Here is a 25,222-nt window from a genome sequence, read left to right on the forward strand (position 1 = left end):
TCAGGGTCAGCCCTGAGACTGCAGGGTTTCCTCTTTACAGCATCTTCCAGCTGTACAGACAGGTCCTGTTGTGGGGATGGCTGCCTTACCAACAGCCTCACCCAGCATCATTTCCACTGGATCCACTTATGAGTGCTCCCTGAGTGTCTGTCGCTGGCAGATGGCACCTGGCTCTTCCACTTGCCTATGGTATCCCCTCCCAGAAGGGCACGTTACCTTGCAGATGACAGCACCTGCTGTCATTTGATATAGCAGTGAACCAGCTGATTTCCTGTACACACAGAAGCAAATCCTCTACTGCAATGCACAGGAGAGATTCCACCCAAATTCATATGGCCAGGGCAGAGAAGGTGCTTCAAGGGCATTTTCTTATTTAAAAAAGAAGGTACTATTATAGTGTGTACTTGGTATAAGTGTAATAAACAGTAAGTATAGCAAACACCCTTCCTCCTCCAATTCTGAGGTAAACTCGAATTTCTCCCCAAACTGCACGGAAAAGAACCTCATGAATATCCACTCTGGCATCTCTAGCACTCAAAAAAATTCATTCCCTGCTTTAGTCATCAGCCTGACCACAAGGAAGCTCTGCACTACGACTGCTGAAGTCCTTCCACATGCAGCACGCGCACTCCCTGCAACATGAAAACTATACCACATTTCCAAATAGCATCACAGGTTGTTTACAGAGACAGGCTGACTAAAGATATTTTTATCCTCATCTCCCAAGACCAATTTATAATTAGTACAGCCTTTGAACAAGATGCACTTGCAGCACAGTATCAACATGCTGACTCAAAAGAGGGTTTCTCGTAGTGCTGGTGGCCCCCCAGGACAGCTCTTCTCAATGGTTTTTGGTACAGGGGGCTGGGCCACAACAATAACAGACACAGGCTTGCTGCAGGGCACAGCATGGCCAAGGAGCTGTGCAGTGAAGGAAAACACCTTGCAGGTGGAGCTGAGATGTTCCCCAAGAAGAGGATGATGCAGCTGCCACTGCTGCTCTCTCTGGCCTCTGTACCACTGACCTGACATAAAAAAGATTCTTCCATTTCATGAATATCCTTGGACTCGCTTTGCTGCAATGCCAACACACGAAAGCTGCTCTACAGAAACACTTCCACAGCCCTGAGCAGTCAGTGTGTTTCCATGCAGTTCGCATTACAGCATCCCTCCTGTATCCCCAAAGATTCCCTACAGCTCTGCTGCTCATCTCAGAGGGTGCCAGCCACATAGATCCCCTCAGAAGTGTCCCCAAGTGCAAAGTCTCAAACATAGGTGGCTGCCATAATGCTTTCCCACAGCATTCAGATACAGCATTCCAGCTAAACAAAGGCTCTCTTGTGCTACTACTGCATGGCCTGAAACGGGGTGAAAAGAGCATACCATGGGATATGGCTGCCAGGAAGTTAGGGAGAGGCATGAGCGGGTAGGAAAGCAGAGAAAGGGAGCCAGATGAGAGTGAAAAACAGGCAGTCTGGATCAAGTTGCCTCTTCTTCCGTCTAGTTTGGTTATAGTAAAATACCTAGGCACCCACAAAGCACAGCACTTTCCTTGCCTCTCTGCATTTCTGAACAAGAAAGATGAAGAGCTATAACAGAGCAAGGGAAGCCTCTGGGGTTCCACCAGCTCTGTGGTGCTCCTCCTGTGAGTCCTCCCACTCCTCTGGGGGCAGGGAACAAGCAGGCACCACCCAAAGGGCAGCATCCCAAACTACCCCCCTCCAGAGGGCAAGGGAACCAAACATAAGGCAAACCTTTCAAGTCTCATTGGTGGAATAATGAAATTATAACTCTTCTGATTGCCCAGAACCATCGATTGTCAAGGCAGGTAGTTTCATTCAGCAATTAACCTTCCCAAATAAGTCCACACAGAAACACACAAAAAACCCCAAAAAGTAAGGAGTAAAGCCCATAGACTGCAGCGACATCCACCCTGAATTCTCCTCTTCTTAAAAAAGAAAGTATGTGGGCTTAAATGCAAGGAGAAATATTTATGACAATCTAAGCAACCCTCCCAGACATAATTAGCAGTCTCACTTCATTCAATTATGAGGTCACCAAGACTTCTTTATATACTTCACCAACTTTTGCTATGAAAAAAAAAAAAAAAGGCACCAGAAACCTCACAGCTGAAACCCGCAATAAGTTAACTTGGTTTCCTGGACTCCTTTGGCTTCAAATAAGTATTTGAATCGCCCTCTGGACAAACAAAGCTTGACACCTGCATCCAGGGGACTAGGACAGTTTTGACATAAGTGAAAAACTCAACCAAAAGAGCCACTGCAGCTGAACTGAGAAACAAACACTGTGCAGTGAGAACTGCTTAATTACATGTGCCCACACTTCTAATAACAAAATGTTGTCCCATGTTCATAAATGAGGCATTTCCAGACTACTGAAGGTCATCCCCCATGCTAGCTTTGCCCTTCCACCAAGTAAACACTTACTTGCTCTGTTCTGTTGACAGTTAGTCAAAGATTAGCACGATCACCTCCTAGAGCATGCTCTCTCACCACAAAACAACATTGATCTCTGCAAGCAAAACCCCTCACATTTCCAAGGAAGAAAAATTATTAGGTGCACATATGAAAGAGATAGCACTTACTATCTCCCATACATGGGGTAGTGCACACTTCTGGTCTGTGAATCAAAGTTTCTGAGACTTGAATTAGCCTTCAGGGCCCCAAAACCAACCGTTGCCTTGCTTTGCCTAAACCTTCATGACTGTAACAACTATAACAAAGAGAAATAATGCCATAATATAGCTATAAGCTGAGAACAGCGCAGATAGTAAGTACAGACAATTCTAAGTTGCCTGGTGCAAATCAAGTAGACAGGGAGAATGGATAAACTGACGCTCTCTAATGCAAAGGGAAGCAAGAAGGACACCTTATGACCCCTACAATGCAGATGGGCTACAGCCAGAGCAGTATAAAGGTTGTTTTATAATTGTTTTGTTTTTGATGTAAAATCCAATGGCTTTACAACAAAAATTCAGTATTTCTGATGACTTAAAGTGTCACTGCAAGAGGAACAGGCCAAGTTAAATTGTATACAGCGGCAATCCTAGAAATTTGTGTTTGAACACAGTTAAAATAAAATGAAGAACCTTGTATTTCCATGATCACCATCAGAATGATGATGGCTTTATTCTGATGGGCCATCCTTCAATTAGCTGGTGGATATTCTGCTGCAGACTGGCAAAAATTTAAAAAAAAAAAAAAAAAAAAAAAAAAGTGCTCTAGACTGAAAAATAGTGCATTTTTTCTCCTACCCGTCAATTCTAGCCAGTACTCATTGTGTGTGCAGTTAACAACAGCACCACAGGGAACAAAGAAGCACAGACCTGGTTTAACTGATTTTCTTTGCTGATTCAGAAAGAAATTGCCTGCTGGCGAGGCTGGGCAGTAGCCATACAACTGAGCTGCTCTATTACTTCTAGACAACCTGTACAACGTTGTTTGGAGACTGAAGAATGTCTCAACTGAATTAAAAACAGTTCAATGAGGCAGAAAAATATAACCTTTTGCCTGTGGAAAGCTGGGTTAAAAACACAGTTTCAGCCATGGAGGTAAACATCATGAGTTCTTAACTGCATAGGCTGCTGCAAATAGGAAAAAAAAACACTACCCAAGGAAGACTCCATTTAGATGCAATTGGAAGTGCTGACAGATCCAAGTAACACCTCACCATGTAAGGTCTCTCTCCAGAAAGCATGGGAAAGGCCCTGGACAGACTCAGCCCTTCACATGGGGGAAAGAGTTTATCCTCTAGACAGAAAGATTTGTGTTTTAAGGGTGAGTGTTTCCCCACTACCAGCTAGAGGCAGGCACGCAACAGCCCTTTCAGTCACCCACACGCCTTCTTTCATAGCCTAGTTCAGAGAAACCTGTCATTTACTATTGTTAGCTGTTAATGGACCAGCCCTCCAAGCTAATATAGAAGAGATTTGCAGAACAGCACTGGAGGTTTTACGTCGGAATCTGGCAGCACAGAAGGATTAAAAACACCCTTTATGAAGACATATGAACACGTGGTCAAAGACGCAACAAGCCCCCTGCAGCACATTCTTCTGATATCGCTTTGCTTTCAGGACAAGGTGGTAGACATGGGGATGTTAAGAGCACATTAATCCTAGGCAAAAAGCCTGCAGTTTCCAAAGGGTAGATTAATTATTAAACCAGCAGCAATAAAAATATTCAGCAGTTTGAGACGTGTACCTATATTATAGGCGGATAAATGCTCCAATAACCTTGTAGTTCAATTTATAGATTCGCTCCCTCCTCCCTGCAGGTAGCAACACAGCCAGTTTGAACTCCACCGTTTTCACCAGTTTCCCTTTGTTAAGAATGAATTAGAAAATATAGCTAAGAGGCATGCTGTACACAGTAGTAGCATTTTTTCCCTCTTTCCACCTTCTTTCCTCTCAGCCCCCATAAGACTAGAATATGTTTACTTCAGTGATCAACAAACCGAAGGACGGATCATGACAATCATTAGGAGCTTTTAAATACATCTACTTTCCTTTAAAATAATTGGGATGACACATACTGGGAGACTAAAGACAGGACTTGCTGGAGTTTGAACAGACACTCCTTAACACCCTGGCCTTTCAGAAGACAGGTTAGTCACTAGAATACCTGAAATTCAGATATTCAGAATAGGGATGGGCACATATGCCCTCAGGTCATCGTAATACTGGGGATGTCAGAACCCATGTACATGCAAAGATCACTCTGTTCTGTGAATAAAAGCAGAGTATATCTTGTGTTCAAATGAGGAATAGTTGTTATTAACTGATAGGAATTAAGTTTCACCTCAGCATATTCAATCCAACTGAACTCCAAACTACCTATTTATAAGCAGGAAATGCAAAAAAGCAAAAATAAAGTTTTCCAGCACTGGCTGTGCGTCATTGAGTTGAGCAACTCCAGCTAGCAGTATTTAACTTGGTTAAATGAAGAAGCTGGTAGGGAGGCTGGAATCTCATCAGTTTCTCAGCCGATTAATTTACTGTATTGTCTCTCGAAGGGAGGAGTTTGAAGTCTCTGATGTGTGTATCACTATACACTGTGAGTATTAAACAGGAGAGGACAAACAATTGCCAAGCTGGCTAGGCTCCAGTTGATCATCCTGCTTTGACTCAGATTCATCTGTGAGCTGCTGTTGAAAACCAATTGCTTGTTTAATGGGGCAGAAAGATGAAATCAATTTCAATATGCATCTCTAAAGTGTCCCTCTTACAGAAAAGTGATGCCTGAGGGAGTGAGAGACACATACATTTCCTTCTGATTGTGCCAGTTTCACTTCCAATTTGCTATCCCTACAGGTACCGAATTTAAAAATTACGTGAAGAAAGAAGTCGTAGCTGCATGCAAACCATCTCTCCTTGGTTCACAGCATTCTCGAGACACAGACAGAACTTCTCCCTAGCCTCCAGGGAGGTGACAGCCATACACCCAAATGAGATTAGTTAACACTGACTCATCAGGTGTTTCATTAAGAAGCTGTGTCAAGGAAGAAACCAAATGCAGTGAGCAATGCTTGCACCAGCTGCTGCACCCTTGGGAAAAGTGGTGACTTCTGGGGTGGAGGACATTTCAGGGACAGATCACACTGGCATGACTGGGAAAGTCAGCCTAGGTCTGCCTCCAAACAAGCAAAAGCCATTAAGTGGCACTGCCAGGAAATCAGAATCAATAGTAAGGCAGACACACATACACACCCACACACATTATGTGCTTTTGTTCAGGTGAGGAGCATTGAAACCCAATCAAAAGGGATTTGCTGACTGCATTGCATCCCATAATCTTTTTCCATACCTACACTTAGAGGCAACAGCACCCTTTGGGACTTAAACCCTTCTTTCTCTTCTCTTCTCTTTTAAACAATAAAAGTTTCCTAAATTAAGAAATAATTCCAATTTACTTTCCAACTTGGAAATTAAAAAGCTGCATTAACAGAGAATTTAGGATTTTTAATTTTGCTGTTGTGTTTTTTATTATGATTTTATGACAAAGTCTGCCCACATGCAATTTATGTGATCCTTTGCTAACATAAGAAACCAGAAATCAAAAATTTATGCTACTTTAGGAAAGCACAAGATATATCACAGCCTGGACCAGTGGTGAAAATACCACATCCACAACCCACCCACAGTGCCCCAATGCTTTCCAGTCACATTTCATTAGTTTGTGGCTATCATACAAGGAAACATTCCCGTGTCACGCAGGTGCACGTGCACAGGTCTGTGTACCTGCTGTCCAGGCACAGCACAGCACAGAGCTTTACACACAATTTCGGTGCGCCAGCCCATTTTTTGCAGTTATTTTGAAAGCAAACATTCCCAAAGGCATGGTTTGCTCCCTCTCTGTCCCTCACCGCAGCACCACCAGCAGTGTCAGGGTGCTTAGTCCCACTAGAAGCCAGGTAGTGTCCATGGACAATTTACTGAGGCTCATTCTACAGCACTCTGCCTTTTCAGTCAGAGGCTCCAGGTCCACAGAGAAAACACTTGGTGCCATGCCACAGTAAAGGAATTTCTGTTGCTTAAGACAAGCTTAAGAGATCATGCATACACAAAAGTCTCCTCTTATGACACACGACATGCATTAACATTGCAAAAAGATCCAAGCACTCTAGCATACCAGAATTAAAAAGCCTGGGTTATCTCTTTGTCAATTGACCACCTGATCTCATACCATTTTTATCATCACAGGGATAACCAAGTTTGCATTTGTGCTTCATCACACTATAGTTAGGGGATAAGGTACATAGAAAGATTAAATGTTTCGAAGTCCTGCAAAAAGGATACAAACGAATCAAGAAAAAGCCCAAGCCAGCACTTGGGAATTTGTTTCAGTAAATTCCAGCAGTGTGCAGGACACCAGGAGCGGGGTAGCACCACACCTCTCAACTTAGACTTCACAGCTCACAGGCTTTCCAGGAGCTCCCAAAGAAAAGCTCTGACTTCCCACGCAGAGGCTTTGGACTACTACCCTCAGTTATCCCAGATGGAACGAATGAACAAGAGAATACTCTTGGGGCTATGAGGTGCAACGTCATGTGATCCATGCTGCACACAAGCATCACCAAATTACAGAATAGGCTGAGTTGGAAGGATCCCACAAGGATCATCGAGTCCAAGTGTTAGCCCTGCACAGGACCACCCCCAAGAGTCACACCATGTGCCTGTTTCAGGCCATTCTGGATTACAGCGTTTTCTGTAAGCCGATCTCTGGTCACTAAGAACTTGATGCAGAAGAAGAGATATGGAAGCACTGCATGGGAGACTATGCCAACAATAGATTACATATGCTGTCTGTGTGGGATGGGGAGGTTTTATCCCATGAGAAATTTTAATATTTTGACATTTACTTTCACATCAGTCTGTCCTTGTTGCTTAAGGGTTCCCAAGATACAACAGACTAGTTTGCAGGAAAAGAATCTGCAGTGAAAATATGTGATCCAGGAATCAAGGCATGAGGAAAAACACACATACAGCATTTGAAAGTACCACATTATCTCCAGAGACCACAGATATTAAACTTGACCAAGAACAAGGCATTCACAGTTTCTCCAGCACAGGGAGATGCCAGAGAAATCAAACATTTTCTGTAGAAAGTTCTATCTCACAGAATAGTTTTATAAGAAGAAATGTACTTATGTATGTACTTACTTTTTAGGCAATTCTCCCCTTCTCTAAGACACATCCCCCCATATGCCATGCTTTCCATTTAGTGCTTCATCAGTCTGCTGCTAATATTTCAGAATTCCAAATGAAAAAAGACCGTGACTTGCCATTAAAAACAGTTGAGTGAAAGAGTCTCTTCCCTTCCCTAACCTTTCCGTGGGAGGGTGGCCAGCTCAGCTGGAATCCATACATGCACCACTCCTCACCCATCTTTTTTTTTAACTTCCTTTAGTGGGGTCCAAAGGCTGTAGCCATGTGAGACCAAGGTCATGTCCTTCCATTAGAAAACTTTATACTTCAAGAATTCAGTTTTCATCACTCTGAATGATGCTTGTATTTTTTCCCTTTTGATTTTGCTCCATCTGAAGTGTACTCTGAAGTACACAGGAAACTCATCTACATAGAGTTCATCCTGAAGGCACACAGACGCTGTGGTATAAGAAGAAAAGAGCACATTATTGGTTATGGTTATCTTATCTGCACCATTCCCACTGCTGTTGCAAGAACACAGTAATCCTAAGGTGGATCTCCTATAAAAAAGAGCAGAGGAACTGACAGTGTAATACTTCAAGAGGTACTTTTTACTTTTTTTGTTTAAGCCATATCACCTTGCACAGCTGATTTTGAGTGCAATTACAAAATCAGACAAATCGGCAAAATTCAGGAGCTGGCAACCTGTGGCAGAAAATTCTGACAATGGCAGTGTTTTGAGAGCTGTAATGTGTTGCCGCACCCTTACTCTTTTTCAGATTTAGTTTCAAGAGACAGTGCTGGTCAGGATGCAGTTTGTCACACCATCACAAAAGTCCACCTTCCTGCACTCTCACCTCCCCTGACATTTACCTCTGACACTTGCATCTGTTTGCTCTCTAATTGGATATTTCAACAAAAGGGCAGAAAATCGGCTCAGCAAAGTGAGTTTTTGTTTATTTGTTGGCTGGATTAAGTTGCTGAACATAGCAAATGTCAAAGCCAGTAGAGAGAAAGCAGCCAGCGAGAGGGATGTGGGTGAGCAGGGTTGCTCTTTCTGACATCAGGAGCTGATGGGAGATTCCCCTACGGTTCACCTGGGGAGTTGGGGTGCAGTTACAAGAGTGCAAACCCAGTTCTCCTACATGGCGACCGCAGTAAAAGGAACACTATATCCAATAATTACAGAACATCAGCCTCTTACTGGGATCACACCTGCAGCACAGTCCCCATGCAATAAGACTTTTCCTTGGAGACCTCCAGGAAAACAGCAGTACTCTGAGGACCACTCTAGGGGATACATAGGCAGTAGTTCTGCTGTCCCTTAGACCCACACCACACTGACAGCACCCCTTCTCAGCATGTACCTGAGTTGGGGCTGGATCAGAAAGTTTCATAGATCACCGTGTTGCTGCCAACCTCTCCAGGTACAGACAATGTGGGATGGCTTTGCCAACCATATCCTTTTCCTGTCCTGATCCACAAATTTGCAGAACAAACAGAAAACTGAAGTGTTGACAATTTGTATGTCTAGGTTCCTCGATTATGTAATAATTTTACACTTAGCTTTTAAGTGAAATTAAACCTAATTGAATGCTCGTCTTGAAATTTTCTCAAAGTTTAAATTTCAAAAGTACTGTTTCATAACAATTACAAGTTGTACAAGTATAACTATCATGTAGTATTAAAAGAAAAGACAACTTAAACATTATTTGCTTGGGCATTTAGCCTTCTTGCAGTAGTAACTTAAATTTAAGTCACTAAAATCCTATTTGAAATTAGAATTGAGTGCAACATTTTACAGAATTCAGAATCATTAGGAAAAATTTGTTTTCACATAAATCCTACTGAATACTCCTAATACATTATAGCAGGTGTTGTCGCACACCTTTCTCATAGATGTCTTCTCCAAAGAATAAGCACTATTCTGTTCCAGTGTTGAGAAAGCAAAACTCACTCTTTTCAGTACTACCATTTATAACAAAACAAACAGGACAGAGCTGAAGCTTAAACACATAAATCCAGACATTTCCCTTTGTATTTCCTATTTTGCACAGTGTATTTTTAAAACAGAAATGGATATACTGTAGTCAGACGTTTTCAGGCAGTCGCCTAAATAGCAATCAAAAATTAATTCAGCAAGCAGAAAAAATAAATAAAAAAGCAAAAGAGGACAACAACAATCCATCCCCCCCCCCGAACAAACATTGCGATAATCCCAAAGACTTTGCAAATGCTCTGAGTAAGAGATCAAGCTTACACGATCTGGTAAGACAGTTTAGTGCAGAGAGCATCTTTCAGCATCTTTATCCTGGACACAAACATCATCATCTGTGCCCCTCAGATCAAGACCTAACCTTTTTTTATCCCAAAGGCAAAAAAATATAATTTAGACTCATTGAAGGGTAAAACTTACTGAGTAAAACTGATAGGACAGTGAGCAAATGACCTTTTCAAAGCTATCGTGTCTTTCCAATACTGAAACATCAGATTGATGGTCTGTATTTCTGCTGCTCAAGGTTAGCACTGCCAAGTTCATGATCACAATGTTTTACTCTGAATCACAGATTATTTGTTGTTTTTGGTGGACTGGAAGGTTCTATTTATTCACTAATTTGGATGTTGGTAGGAAAAGCCAGCCAGAAAAGGGGAAATCTCATAACCAGGACCTGATCATATTTGGTTCTCCAACTAAGCTTTAGAAGTTTTAAATAAATCCAAAGCCAGTATTCTCACTCTGAAAGCTTAAGTAAATAAAGTTAAAGCCATACAGACCTCTGTAAATTATTTTTAAGAATCATTTTTCTCTGCTGCCAGTTTATCCATTCTTCTTGAAGTCTAGTTAGTCAGTGCCTGGAAGAGGTGGAAGGATTTCCATCTGTTACTACTTCAAAGACAGCTATCCTGAGAGGAAGCGTCAACCTGTCCAAGACATATGTTTCTAAACATATTAGACCTGCTGTCTCTGCCAAGATGCAATTAAACACTATCTAATCTTTAAAAAGCCTGAAAGAAATAAGTTTTAAATCCCACACTGAAGAATGACCCGCACTGAATAAAGTCAAGCTTCATGGTGAATTTTAACAGCCTAATCTGTTTACACTAAGAGAATTTCCTGACCCAAGGTTCCTGCAGTAAACTTGCAAGAATTGATTCATCTGCACTACAAGCAAGCCACAAGGGCTCTTAAACTGCTTCTACAGCAGGGCATTATGGCAAGGCAAGTTTATTTCATGGCCCATGCAGTGTCTCCTTGACTCCAGAAGCACCAGCTCCTCTCCTCCTTTGTCTGCCTATGCTTATCCAATCTGGATGTGAACTTTTGTGGGGAGAAAGACCGGGGGGAAACTGACTTAAAACAAGTGAAACAATAAACAGTTTTCTGTTTGTTTACACCCTTGAATCACTGTAGGGTCAGCACTAGGCGGGAGCACCAGCCAGGGAAGTATGGGCACACCCAGAACAGGAGAGCCAGGTCACCTTAGGCTGTCCCTGAGCTGTGAGATTCCCTTGCAGGGCAAAAGCTGCAGCCAGTTCCTGCACTGTTATTTTGAGATTTTGACTACTCTCAGCAATCAGGGCAGAAAAGATCAGACATGTAAATAAAAGGCCCGTTCCTGCTTGGATGGGCAGGTGGGTTATTTCTCCCAGAAGTCCATTCCGGTGAGGTATTTCACCTGACTGTGCTGCCACAGGAAGAGGCACGATGCAGCTGTTGGCCTGCAGCCAAGTAGCACTGGGCAAGCAGGACATGCCTCAGTGACCTGAAGGAGGGACAGAGACTATGGGTAAATAAATGTTTCCTAATCAAAACAGAAATCAAACCCAAAGCTGCCCTGGAATAAAAAAGCACTAGTATGTCCAGTGCAAGTCCCACCAGGCACCAAAAAAAAATCCCAGCAAAAGACAGCACTGGGACAGCAGTACTATTCACATTAATACATGCTAGCATGACATGCTGCCAGCTTTGTCTGGCCATCTTTTTGTTTCCAAAATAACTAGGACATGAAATCTTTATTTGCTGCTATTATTCTTCATTGGATAGGAGCAGATTTCTTATTTTAGGAAAGTAACTGTCACATTGTCTCCTATCAGCAGCATGAGAGAAGAGGCAGCTGTGGTACATACTGTATATTCCATTTTCTTTCTCCTCCCTCTTTGGGTCATGCATTGGCTATTCTTTTTCTCTGTTTGGCACATGTTACTGACCCTAGACCCACACAAAAACACATACTTTCAGGAACAGACCAGCATTAAAGAAAAGGTCAGGAAAGGAGGAAAAGCACCTGCACCAAATACTTTTTTATTGAAATGCAGCACTCAGTCAAAAAGGATGAAGTTTGTCTCCTTAAAAAGTCAGATCCATCAGGTTAAAGGTTTACAAGATGCAGATAGAATTTCGCATATTTTCTTCCAGACTTAGCACAGACACTAACAAAAAAAAAAAAAAGGCAGAATGGGACAACACTTTAGGCTGATTCACAATTCTAAACTCGCAGAGGAGTGCAGTAATTGGGTTTCTCTGTTGTACAGATACAAGAGAAGCCATTTTTTTCGACAGATGACTAACTCTGACAACCTTATTTATTTATTTAACTTTCAAAGCAGAGTCATTTTTAATGGATCTATAATTCAAAAGCTCTTTAATTAATTTTCCTCAAGCTTCCTAGAAATACAGATTTGGCTTTCTGCATTGAAAAACAAGTCAGTCAAGTTCAAGTAAAAAAAGCAACAACCAAACAAGAAAAAAAACCAAAACATTTTAAAGTCAAAGCTATAAATGAAACAAAAATGGGATTTTATTAGGCACGCTGGTTGCAATTTCACCACATAAGCTACTTCCAGCGTTATACAGTCTTTTTAAGTTGCTCTTATTTTTCCTTCCTGCCTTCTATCCATTTTTACTCGCTATAACAAAAAACATTCTTCCCTTATATTGCTTTTTGCCTTACCACATTATTGATTCTACTTCCTGTATGATTTTTGTTACTTTTCTTTTTTCTGACTCTGTAAACTGAGTGCTCTATATCCCAAAAACAGCTATGGTGCCTACCAGGACAGGACCAAAATCTGAGAAGTAGGAACAGTGGAACTGGAAAAAGTCCCTGATGAGCTGACAGATTGACACTTTGTTCTTTCTGGACAGCAGTTTCACATCAAGCAGAAAACTCTAGAGATTTGATTGATTTATTTATTTTGGACAACAATCCCTGGTGCTTAAATATCTACCGAACTCAATGTTGCCCAGAGAAAATGCCCTCCTTGATTCTCTAGGGAATTAATCTCAAGTGTTTGGATAACAGAGAGTAGACAAAGTAACCTACTTATGTCTTAATACCAGGGCACACAGGTCTTCCTGTCTGCATTTTTAACAAAATCATCAATTATAGCGTACAGCACTCCAGCAGAACTTGCCCTCTTCCATTGAACCAAGGCACTTGTTAAGTCCTCATCCAGCTGAGGCATGCACAAACACTGTGCTCCACTGCTGCTTCTGCCAGAGAGATTATTCCCCTCAGAGAATAAACAACAGCAGAATTAAGTGTATGTCCTTAACCTAATATACTGAATACATGAGGTAAGCCCCTGATGGAGATGTATTTGCACTTAAAAGCCTGACTGCATGGGGGAGGAGTGAGGCTTCACTTTACAAGACAGTAGTTAGCTGTCCAAGAGGGTTGGCTTTGCCACAGGACTAGGACAGAAATCTAGGAGGAGAAGCCACAAGAATGGTTAGCCTGTCCTGAACTCCTCCAAACACAAGCCAGTTAGAGAGAAATACTGGGACATCCAGGAGCTGGGGAAATCAGCCAGAGAGGTACAGGAACACATATCCAGAATTTCTGATGCAAGTACAGAACCATGCTTCCTGCCACAGTTCAGCAGACTCTCTTCATCAAGGGACATATTTCCAAGCCACTAAACCTTCTTCAAACACCCTTTTTCTCTAAGATACCAAGCCTAAATTCAAGATTATCTACAGCTGAAAGACTCCTTACTGAATGTAAGTACTAAAGCGGACACACAGCTCATATATGCAAAACTAGAGCAGTGATTGAGAAGATTCGCACATCATTCATTGGACTTCAGTAAACTGATTTCTCCTCTCACAATTCATACCATAACCAGAATTCAAAGAACGTGAATAAACAAGTTTCCAAGATACTAGCAAGCACTTAGGTCTCAACTTATCTCTAAAAATGACGTAAGTGTATTGAACAAGTCATTTAAGAAGGGACCAGATGTTCTCAAAAGACAAAAACATAGCTTATACTTCTAGGTCCATCAGTAACTGCAGCATATTTTTTGTTACAGAGAACATTACCAAAATTGCAGCAGACTTACAAACAAATTCATTCGCAATGCAACTTCAAGTAGTTTGTTTTTTTTTTTTTTAAAGAAAAAATGAGCAATACAAGCACTGGTACAGCGTGTATGATTAAACTCTGTAGACCATCGAAGAATTAAAACAAAAGTGAACTTTTTATTGCATCTGACTAAATAATACGCACTTGTAGAATTACTGCAATGAGCACTGCCTGCACATTTCATGCTTTGAGTGAAATTTAATTAACTTGAACTAGTAAAAATCCCACAGGGTTTTGTTATTTGTAAGTGAGAAAATAGGAGTCATGTTTGCGTGACTGGGGATGGAAATTTGGCTAGCCTCGTTAAACTATAGTTCCTCTTGAAAGACACATAAATATTTATGTGAATTTGTGTGCTGACATTTGTTGCCGGACTTGAATATTCAAAGTCACTACAGATAACTTCTAAATGTACTTTCCTCATACCCGTGGCTTTTCCTCTATGCACATCCTGTTGCCGTAACTTGTCTTACACTTTCCTGACGGGCTAACCTATAGGGATAGGCAGGAAAGGGAAGTAAAGCACTATTCATTCCCAGGTGATTTATGAACCCGTGTGTGCTTCCTTTTGCAGCAGAAAGTTGACACATGCACATAAGAAAAATGTGCATACGTCTGTGCCCTCACTGGAAGAAGCATCTGGGGAAAAAAAAAAAATCCAGCCCTTTATGTTGTCTGTCTTAAGGGCAACTCCCAAGAATGTTGCTGCCCATATCATTTCCAACACAATCTCATCCTGTTTTCAAGTTCTGCCAAGTGCAGGGACACAGACAAGGAACAGGGTAGCTAAAACTCAGTAAGGTAACATTCATAGCACAATATGCTTTATACGAACTACTTCTCTCTGATGCTTTCTGTAACAAATTCAGTTTCCTTCTAGGAGAAAAATAAAAAATTTAAAGAATCACAAATGACAGACTGTCACATCACTGTCTCCAAACCACTTGACTTTCTCAGAGGAAAAACACAAAGCCACAAAATACCTTTCAGGTTCCAAAGGTATGAGATTAACAACAAACCCACAACAATATGAGCCATACACCAGTGATGCACTATCAAACCCATGCAACTGCAAGGCAAGTGATAGTTTCCAAGCCAAAATATGCAGAGTAGCTGGAGCTCAGGCATTGGGCAGGGCATAGTGGAAAGGTTTTAACTTGCTGGTGAGAAGGAGCAGACCTGACGACTGTGGGGCAGCACTCTCCTCCCACCCAGAGGGTTCCCTGGCAGTACTACTGAGACCCACTCTCAGGAGGGAGGCTGGCAGGGACCCTGTGCTGGTGCCCAGCAGCTGAAGGGCACTGCAAGATACAGACCACCCACGTCCTGACAGCAGCATCCATCACTTTGGACAGGGCTTGCACGGATGCATGCACATGTGTTATGTGAAGCTTTTGCTACCAGCAACCCTCCAAAACGCTGAACACTAGCTTGGATCTACATAGCAAGGAAAAGCCATTTAGCAGCTGTCATATAACAAGAGAAAAAAAAAACAAACCACAACAAACCAAAAGCAGCAGGGAGAACAGACACTTTACAATTTACTCTTACAGTAAGGCTCTAACACCACTTTAGCTTCAAAAAGCTCTTCAAAGAGTTGCAAGTGAGGCAACTTTCTGGATTTAACTATCCATCTTAAACACCCCCTTATTGTCTGAAATCACTGGTTGTACAAGCAGCTGAGACAAAGAAAAGGAATTCAGAAGGGCAAGAGAAAAGCCCCTCTTCATTTCCTTTCAAAAGCAGTGAGCTTTTAGCCATGCAATAAGGATGAGCAGACCTATGATTCTATTTGGCATTGCTCAGATTAAAAAAGAAGTCAAATAAAAAAAAATCCATAAAAATGTAATTACAATCCTGAACAGATACAGTTACAAGTATTTGCATGATAGAGGGTAAGATTTGGTATACTGAGCATACCCAAACTGCTGGAGCTGGTCTGGAACAATTAAAAGACAGACACTTTAAATGATAAAAGTGCAAGCTGTGTTCTGAACTGGGGAAATTGCAAGCGTACTCTAATCTCATCTGATTGTCATCATCACAAGTGTAACAACTGCAGTGTTCCATCTTAATTGCATTCCCAATTGACCAGTCATATAAAAAGTACCTCAAATAAAATTATTTCCTTGGGCTTTTTGTCACATTGACAATGTACATGATTTTCAGCAACTAAAATGGAAAAACTGATTAAAATTAGATTCTGTTGCAATTCTTGCATTAACCAAACATCTAACCTTCCAAGGAGCTTTAGAAAGATATTCCTTTTACTCTCCTTTAAGGTTTTGTTTAAATTAATTTCAAATTGGCTGCCTCAAATGGAACAGTTTTTCCAGGATTCAGGACAGTACTTCAAGGGCACCTCTGCTCCAGAATATAGTTTGTAGGGTTAAAGTAAGGATGAGAGTCCATGCCCTAATGGCAGACACTGTGTCCCTTGAAGAGCCTATGCCCACTCTGACCGTCAGAAAAGGGAAGAAAATTCAGAGGAAGTACTGAGGAGAAAGAGGCGAACAGATTATGAGTTGTAATTTGATTGTAGTGAGGAAAGCAGTGTAGAGCAAGGAAGATTTATACTTATAAGGAGAGCACTGTAATTTCAATAACCTTTTCCACTCTTGCATAAATTGAGCCCCCAGGCATTTGATAAAAGGCATGCATAGCGCTTTTTTTGAGCAGCTGGAGAGTTCCTACTGCATGCTATTTTATTTTTTTTAACAGTTCTTGCACAAAGCTATCCAAAATGTGGCAGTACTGTTTCCAGAAACTCACATGCCATCTCAATGTTGGAACAGTATGTGGTTGCTCTTTAAACAAAGTGGTTCTGTATCATTTAGCAATTAATGGTCAGTTTAAGTGAGCCAGTTAAGATTTTTCATTTAGTGGATCCCTCCATGATCGCTCCTACCAGATCTGCATCAAGTGACTCATAGAGGGGAAGGCTGGTTACATAAACAGAAGGTAGGTGGCTTAAAAACCTTGATCTTATCAGACTTGTCAGTGGAGAGAACTGACATTACTGCCGAGCTAACTCACATGTCAATGCACTGGAAAGGACTCAGATGTTTTCCACATCCTCCGATTTAGGAATACTTTGCAGAGTTATTTATTGAGCCAGTTCAGATTACACAGAATAGCTTCAGAGCCTGCGGTTTCCAGTGCTTCACCTGCCTTGCCCTGGCCATGCTTGCTACTGAAGAGTCAGGAGGGGAAAACTGAGAAGAAAATCAATTGTAAACTTGGAATGCTTCAGGATCTCAGAGCCTATATGCTTCTGTGAGAGAGTAGGGGGGAAAGAAAAAAGAAAAAAAAACGATATAAATCTCACCCTTTATAACAACACCTGTCTGGAAGCAAAATTATTTTACAAATCTGACATCACTACAGCCCAACACACAGAGGCTTCCATGCTCCATTGTGGCACTTGCTCATCCTTCAACCTGAAGCAAACTTTCTAGTACACCCCCCTAGCTTTCCAGGATAAATGTTATAAAAAAAAAAGTCTTAAGAAGCCATGTTGAGCCTCTCAGATCATTGCCTGAGTAACTTACAGGAGTAACAGGTTAGACTGACCTAGCTATGAATGAGAAAGATACATCACAGCTGGACGTCTTAACCAGCCTGAAAAGCTTTTGCCAAACTTCTTTTTGAAACACAACCAATGATTTTCAACAGCATTACTATCTTTTTTTCTCCCAACAGTGAAAGTGAAGCGACATACCCACTTATTCTGCTACTATGCATCAGAGGGACACTCCTGCTTCCTTGTTCCAACCTGAGATGCTGTCTCCTTTCCAGTAAAGCTATTTCCAGAGCTTATTTACTGGTTCATTCAAGTCTAGACGTTCTAATTTTGCAGCGTAATCTGTAGCTCAGTCACCCATGAAACTACTGAACAGCCTGCAATTGTGTGCAAATCCACACCATGGCTTGTGCTGCCTGAGCTCAGGTACAGTCATTAGTGATAGCACACAGCACTTTAATAGGAGGCTCTTTAAACCTGTCAGTAGCATTTGCCAGAAAAGTAAATCTCTTCCTCTCCTCTCCTCCCTTTCCCCTTAAATAGTTTAATTAGTACCATCATCCTAGCTTCAACTCCAGAAAGTGACAAAAGCAGGGACACCAGCAAGGAGGCAGATATAGCCCAGGATGTGAACAGCTGGAAGGAAACTCTTGCTTCCCTTCATTCATTTATTGGCCCTGCCTGGTGTGAGCCCACATTCCAGCTCTATCCCCCAGGTTTAGGCTGCACAAGAGACACTGTGCCCAGCAGATCATCTCCCAAAGGAAGTAGGGACAAAATCAGAGGGCACATACCACTGACAACAGCATGTTTGGTCTTCTCCAGAGGGAAGATGGGTGTCTTGTCTGGCAGAGGGCTCAGGAAGACGTTAGGTACATCCTGACTTGGACAGCAGCATGTGAGAGGAGAGGGAGTGAATGGAACAGGGAAGGGGGAACTCCTGCCCTCAGCCATGAGACCTCTTGCATCAGCTCATGCCAGCAAGCCCTAAGGAAGGGATCTGTGCTCAGTCAGCTGCAGTATCTGCCCTTCTCCACAAGGATACAGGAAAAGGCTGCCCTGCTGTCAGGGCCAAGGCAATGACCCAGCGAGACTAAAGTGATCCAGAAGCAACACCCTCCCCACCCTCAAGATTATGAGATTTGCTTTCTCCCGTGACTTCCACATTTGCCTAGTGTGTACTTTGTCTCACGAGTTGCAACCAGTAAGCAGAGTTATTTGCAGTAAGAATGGCATGACTCACCTACTCCAGGAGTCCAGCAGACACCAGCAGGGGCATTACTCAGGCATGTGCCCCTGCTCAGGGCTCCCTCACCTCTTTCCCTCCCTCTCAGCCTGTCCAAAGGAAAACTCCTCTCAGGATTGGCTTAGGGCTTTCCACCCTAATGGCTAAACTCAGAACTCCTCTTCTTCAGCTCAGCAGCAGGCTATGGTGCTGTGCGTCCAGCTGTGCTGAGCTAGCATGTACAGAATGCCCATCTTCCTCTCTGGATGGGCATGTAGCAACAAATACCGGAACAAAAGGCACCCTCAGAAAGAATAGCTTTTCTTCTGCTTTCTCTTAAACAACCTGTCCCCTCCAGCCTCCCCCGTCTACAGAGTCTTCTACATTTAACCTGCTGGGCAGGCCATACATCTCCTTCCAACCACTCTGCCCAGTGTTCCTTGGCACTCCTTCACCATTTCTCTCTCCAGGAGATTTTGCTGCTGGCCCCAGCAAACTTCTCCAATGAGGATTGGTCCATTTCTGCAGAAATCTGCTCAGCAAATATTACAGGGGACCTCACCAGCATACTACAACAGGCAACTGTAGCTCTGTGCATCAGATGATTGCTCGGTGTGGTGTATTGGGAACCACTTCATCCTCCAGGAGCAAATCTTCCTTGGGACCTTGCTGGTGCCTCACCACACGAGATGTGTGCCAGCTGATGAGGAGCACAGGAACCCACTGAAGACTGGTACCAGGCAGGAAACCACTTCTGGAAGACAGAAGCTCCTCACATTCCACATCAGCATGAAACAAAAGCCTTTCAAAGCTATGTGAGGTCGTTCAGTGGAAAAGGATTTGCTGCCTTTCATTTTCCTAGATGATGCAAGGACCCACAGAACTCAGGAGGAGAAAGGCCCTCTGCTTCTCTCTGCTCCTCTGCTTCCCTCCTTCACACCAAGCATGATCAACTGCACAAAGCCTGTCTCTTGCTGCAGCTTCACTAGAAATTTCACCCGAAACACCTTTTCCAACCAAACTGCAGCAGCTGCAGGAAAACTTTTCAGTTTAATAAATCAACATCCAGAAGTGGTTTCTTTAGACAAGCCCCGAGCAGCTCCAGGCAAGAAGCTGTACTTGGAGGCCACAAGAAGTGACCTCATCACAAAATTGAGGAAAGCCTACAGAGGAGAACAGGCAGCTCAGGCTCAGTGCTGTGCCTCCACAGAAGGCAGGGCTCATTCTCAGGCTCACTTAGCACCTTAGGGCAGACAGGTAGTAAAACAGTGCTAGACTACGAAGAGGAGTGTGGTTTGAATGGTGAAGGCAACTCAACCTTGGCAGCCCTGTGTTTTAAATAAGACAGCACTTTGGTGCTCTTCACACTCCCAAAGCATCCAGAACTGTTATTTACAATTTCCCTTAGGCAGGTCATAAATCCAAGCTCAACTAGCAAGCTCAACACAGTGTAAAAGGATCCCAGCAGCACACTAATTACCTTTGCAGGCTATGCAAGCCTATACAGTTTGCTTCTGCACAGTAGCTTTGGAAACTTTGGCTAATGACTGCAACTAGCAGATGAAACTTTCCACTTTCTATTGTTCTGTTCAGGGCAGCCAGCCGGGAATTCAGGGGCACAGACCTCCAGGGGAAGAAATCAAGGCCATTAAGGGAAAGGGAAGAGGGGCTATGAATCATAAGATTACTCCACACAGGAGTGCAACGGCATGCCATGGCCTCCAGCAGAAATGAAAATAAGTAAATCTAGGAAAGTAAATCAGAAAAGTAAATCTAGATTGAGAGGAAGCCTAATAGATTACAAGGGCTAAAACCAAAACCACCACCAAACAAAAAGACCCCTGTTACTCCCATTCTCTTATGACTTTAGGGATTACTTCTCTCCCGCTACTCTCCATCAAGGTGACAACCTTTCTTTTGTGTTGTTTAAATGAAAATTTTTAATACAGTAAAAGCTCACTCCCCTCGTCTCCAGCAACAGAAGGTCAGAAGACTTATCAGAGGTGCAGGTGCAGCATCTTTCACATTTTCTCACTTCCATGGAAATGAGCTGATGTTCAGCCTGCAGCTAATTTCACACAGATCTCTCCTAACACCTACTAGCTCTATTTACACGTTCTCTATTCAGACAGTAGTGGTTATAGCAAACACCTGAATTACAGGGCAAGTGGGGACAAAATGTCATACTCAAATCATTACTCTGGACCAAGGAGAGCATCAAATAAGCAGAATATGCCATTTTCTGAATGAAAGCCTTGGCTGGCAACCTATTGTCTGGTTTAAGGCAACACATACACTTTCACTCCAATTATAAAAAGGTCCATAATGAAACTTTTACTTAGTTGGCATTTCCCCATGAAAATCTTCAGTTGTAATTACTCTCTTAAAAGTTGAAAAAAACTCCACCAACCAAGAAAATCTAACATGTTGCACTGGGCTGTGAAAAATTACAACAAGCCTGTTATCTAGCTGAACATTATACTGGTAATGGCTGAAGCCCTCTCCCATAGAAACCACAGGTTAAATTACTTCCCAAAACAACTGTGATGTCTTCAGTGGTAGTTTTGGGGTTTGGTGAAAAACTCTTACTAGAGATTACATGAGCAAAGGCAAGAAGAAGGAAAAAAATATGTATCTCGGATACCATACCAGGTATAAGAAAGAAGTGCAATACAGAACAAACTCCCGTCTCCTGCAATCAGGCCCTTTCCCCTTGGTGCAGACCAAAACCAAAGCAAAAACTGGTGAACTTAATACCACAAAATACTCCATACAAAGTAACAATATTGTGCCAAATCTTGATGGGTTAGAAGCCATCTACTATAGAAAGTAAATAAAAATGTATGAAGATCTGTACAGCAACTTTCTGTACAGCAACTTCCAGGATATAACTAGATAATACTTTTACAGAGACATAATAAAGAGAAGGAAATTTTGTGTTTTCCTCAGTTGGTGTGGTACTACCTGTTAATTACAGATAGCCAAGGAAGCAGAAGATGATCTCTGGAACATATCCAAGGGACACAGATTAGGCTGATGGCATGTTTCTACTCTCCATATGTGTACCCTCCAAAGGCAAGGCCTCCCAAAGGGGTTTTGAAATGTTTTAGCTATGAGTTTACTACTCATCCCAGATGTGAGCACGTAGATATTTCTTACAAACTTTCCCTCAAGTTTCTCTCAGAGAATTTTTTTTCCCCTCATGAAACAGACAGAAACAACAACAAAAAGTTGATAAAAGGATTTTCAGGCACTTCTCACATATTTTTGCTGTAACTTTACAATCCTGAGGCAGGGACACAGGATATCTTGCTCCAAATAACAGAGGAAGTTCTGAAAACGTGCCAGAGTACATACTGCTAGAGACAGCAAAAGTGGCAAGTCTCCTACTGCGCTCAACACTGCAAGGTGAAATCTACTCCCCTTACACATTATGGCTATGACAGAGATAACTTCTAGGTTTAAATAACAACAGCCAAACCGAAACCATCTTATAACTCTTTTAAAATGAGCTCTGAGACAGCTTCACAGACTGCTCTGTAGCAACCTAAAGAGAAGGCTGCAAAATCCCTACCTCTACCAAAACTCAGGCTAAAGCTTTTTCAGTCCGTATGATCCTGGTTTGATCTGTTTGAACAAAAGCGGGAAGCCAGAGAACAGCAAACCATGTCTTGGATAAAGTTACATTTGCATGGGTGATGAAGGTATACTCACGCAGTGCATACAGGGAGAGGACTATTCCAGCCAGGCAAAATCCCTCGAAAAACCTGAGTGTGCTGAACATAGTCACATTCACTGAGAGTGCCACAGTCAGTCCAAATATCAAAATGAATATGACAGAGAAGAGCAGTACAGGCCGTCGACCAACCCTAAAAATAAGGAAGTATGGAGAAACAGTTAAAAGCCAGGATGGACATAATGCAAGATCATTAAAATTGGCAAAGAAGGGAATGCGTCATACAATCCCTTCGAAACATAGCCACCCATTTTTAATGCTTGTTCCAGTCTTCCGATTTTTTTTTCCTTACTAAACTCCAGATTTCTCTGCCAGCTTTGCATTGACAAGTTCATTTCAGATGGGATTAAGCAGAGACAGCACATTGTATTACTGCTTGATTTAACCAGCATTTTCAAAACACCAAAGATAAACAAGGAAACATCTAGGAACCACCACAAAGCCATAACTAAGTTCCTTGGAGATGAAAAGCAATTCCTCAGAGCTTTCTGTAGTAGCACGGGAGAGTACCTGGTATGATATGCTATATGGCATAGTACATTATTAGCTGCAGGGGCCTCCTCTTCCCAACAAACATATGCTTTTCAGCCTCATCTGCAAGAGCAGGTGGCTCAAAAAAACCTACTTTTCTTAGTCTCATTGTTGGGGGCAAGCCTAACATGGACTGAGCACAAAACATGGCTCATGTCACTTCACTGAGCCTCAGAGAGCTGAAAGTAACACTCACAGGAAAACTGTGAGCTCCAAGTCCCTCCACCCTGTATCCACACAGCAGCTGCAGAGACCAACAAAACCAGCCTGACTGGAAGGTGAGGAATAAACCACTCCAAAAATCATTTCAGGCAACAGGGGCACAAGGACTTGCAGCCCTCCGTTGCAGCTGCAACCTCTAATTGCATGTGTAGCTGCAGTGCTGACAAGGAGAAAGAATTATTCTGCCACTGAATGTGGGGGCAGTCGCTCCAGAGTTTAGCTCTTTTATGTTCAAGGAACATGAGATTTTTTACATCTCTTACTCATATGCTTAGTGTTTATAATTCCCCCTTCTCCCCCTCTCTTCCTGTGCAAGGAGAATGATACGAAGCACCAGAGCACATGGTTATTTTTAAGCAAGAACTGGATCATTATGTGGAGGTTTCCAAATTTTTTTCAACTTGTCAACTCCCACAAGTTTTCCAGTGGAACTGAGGATCCCTTTTAGTCAGCTCCATATGCCATTTCCACAAAGAATACATGAACTTGCTTTTCGTAGGCAGCTTTCACAGACCCATTCAAAGCAGTCTGTCAGCTGCAAGCCAGCCATCAGGTTGAATGTCAGCACAATAAAGAGCATTTAAACCTCACAACTTAGTCCAGCTTCACATACTGTTGTGTTTCTATTCAATTATGTCAGCCAATTGTTACCAGCAGTCATAAAATACATTATACACACACATTCACAATTAGAACTTTGGGGATTGCAAGATCCACAAAATGGGGAGTGAAGGGCTGAAAAGGAGACATTGGTATAAATTTTTACATTTTTGGGAACTGGAAGACTGCACCAGTCATCATTCAGGCTTTTTCAAAGGCACATCTAAAAAAGTGATGTCATAGCTCCTTGCAATAGAACAGGTTTTACTATAATTTTTACCTGTAGCATCACCTGTGGGGCACTTCAAAGATTTAAATTGTTGGCATTAGCCATTGAAAGTTTTTAAAAGAAGTTTTAAAACAGAGCCAACGTGCAAACTGAAGACAGCATGGTCAGAGCAGGCTGCTCTCCATCAGCATACAACCCCAGCCCTGTTGCTGCTGAGCTGAGGGTAGGAACATAACATCACTGGATTGCTGATGTGGAATGCACTGGGGACATGTGGGACACCAGGGCAGTTACTGCTGTGTGTGCTTCAGATTTTATATTTACGGAACACAAAGCACTTGGGGAGGGAAGGGAAGTACCTCACATAAAACCCTGAATACAGAAAAAAAGCCAATGAACTTTGTGTTATCAGCAATCTGCACAGACTTTTGCAGCCCCGCTTTCATTTTGCCAAGCTGTAATTCATACCAATTAGTATTTGTGGAAGTGTTTTGCAGATGAAAGGCATTATGCAAACCCTCAGAATTAGGAGCTTAATTCTCATCACAAGTCTGACCTGCCATTCCCTGATGTTGATTGAAAAAGACCTCATGCTTAGCATAATTCAGTTCCCTTCTTCTCCATCTCCCATCCTCTGTACTTGAGGTTATCCATCATTAGGCCACAGAATTTCTTCTACCATTATACCAGTTATGCAAATGAATGATTGCTGGTAAAGAAAAATCAGAAAATCAAAGGGCCTCCTGGGCCTGTGAAAGCCAACTGATGCCAGATAAGCCCTCTGGTAGGAGGCATCTCCTCACAAACACAAAACTAGTGTTCTTCACCATGGCATGCAGCACACTTCTAAAAAACAAAGCTCCACGGCAGCTATCAGCCATATATTTGGTGATCCAGCAGTGTTTTGACAGGATGGTGTCTTAGAGCATAAAAAAAGTCTTTTATATGCAGACAGAATTATCTAACAGTACATGGAAACGCTTGTGAGAAATTAAACCATACACAATTTCGCTGGTAAAACAGCCCCAGGATGCTATCTGCTGCCATCCAAACTGTTCCAGAGAGAGATTTCTGTATCACGGAAGTCTCAGCCTACACTGCATGCCATTATCTAGATCAAATGCT

General features: G+C 42.3%; 1 protein-coding gene across 2 annotated transcripts in view; it reads right to left on the minus strand.

Moving 5' to 3' along the window:
• The window catches only part of SLC22A23 (solute carrier family 22 member 23), a 109,770-nt gene that overhangs the window by 63,779 nt on the left and 20,769 nt on the right, over window positions 1-25,222 (minus strand). For both annotated transcript variants that reach the window (XM_050306325.1, XM_050306316.1), the window contains exon 3: window positions 22,494-22,648. In XM_050306325.1, the coding sequence (XP_050162282.1) occupies window positions 22,494-22,648 (155 nt within the window). The remainder of the gene's footprint in view (window positions 1-22,493; window positions 22,649-25,222) is intronic.

Source organism: Myiozetetes cayanensis, unplaced genomic scaffold (genome assembly GCF_022539395.1).
Source record: "Myiozetetes cayanensis isolate MyiCay16 unplaced genomic scaffold, myiCay2020 scf1, whole genome shotgun sequence".
Classification (NCBI taxonomy): domain Eukaryota; kingdom Metazoa; phylum Chordata; class Aves; order Passeriformes; family Tyrannidae; genus Myiozetetes; species Myiozetetes cayanensis.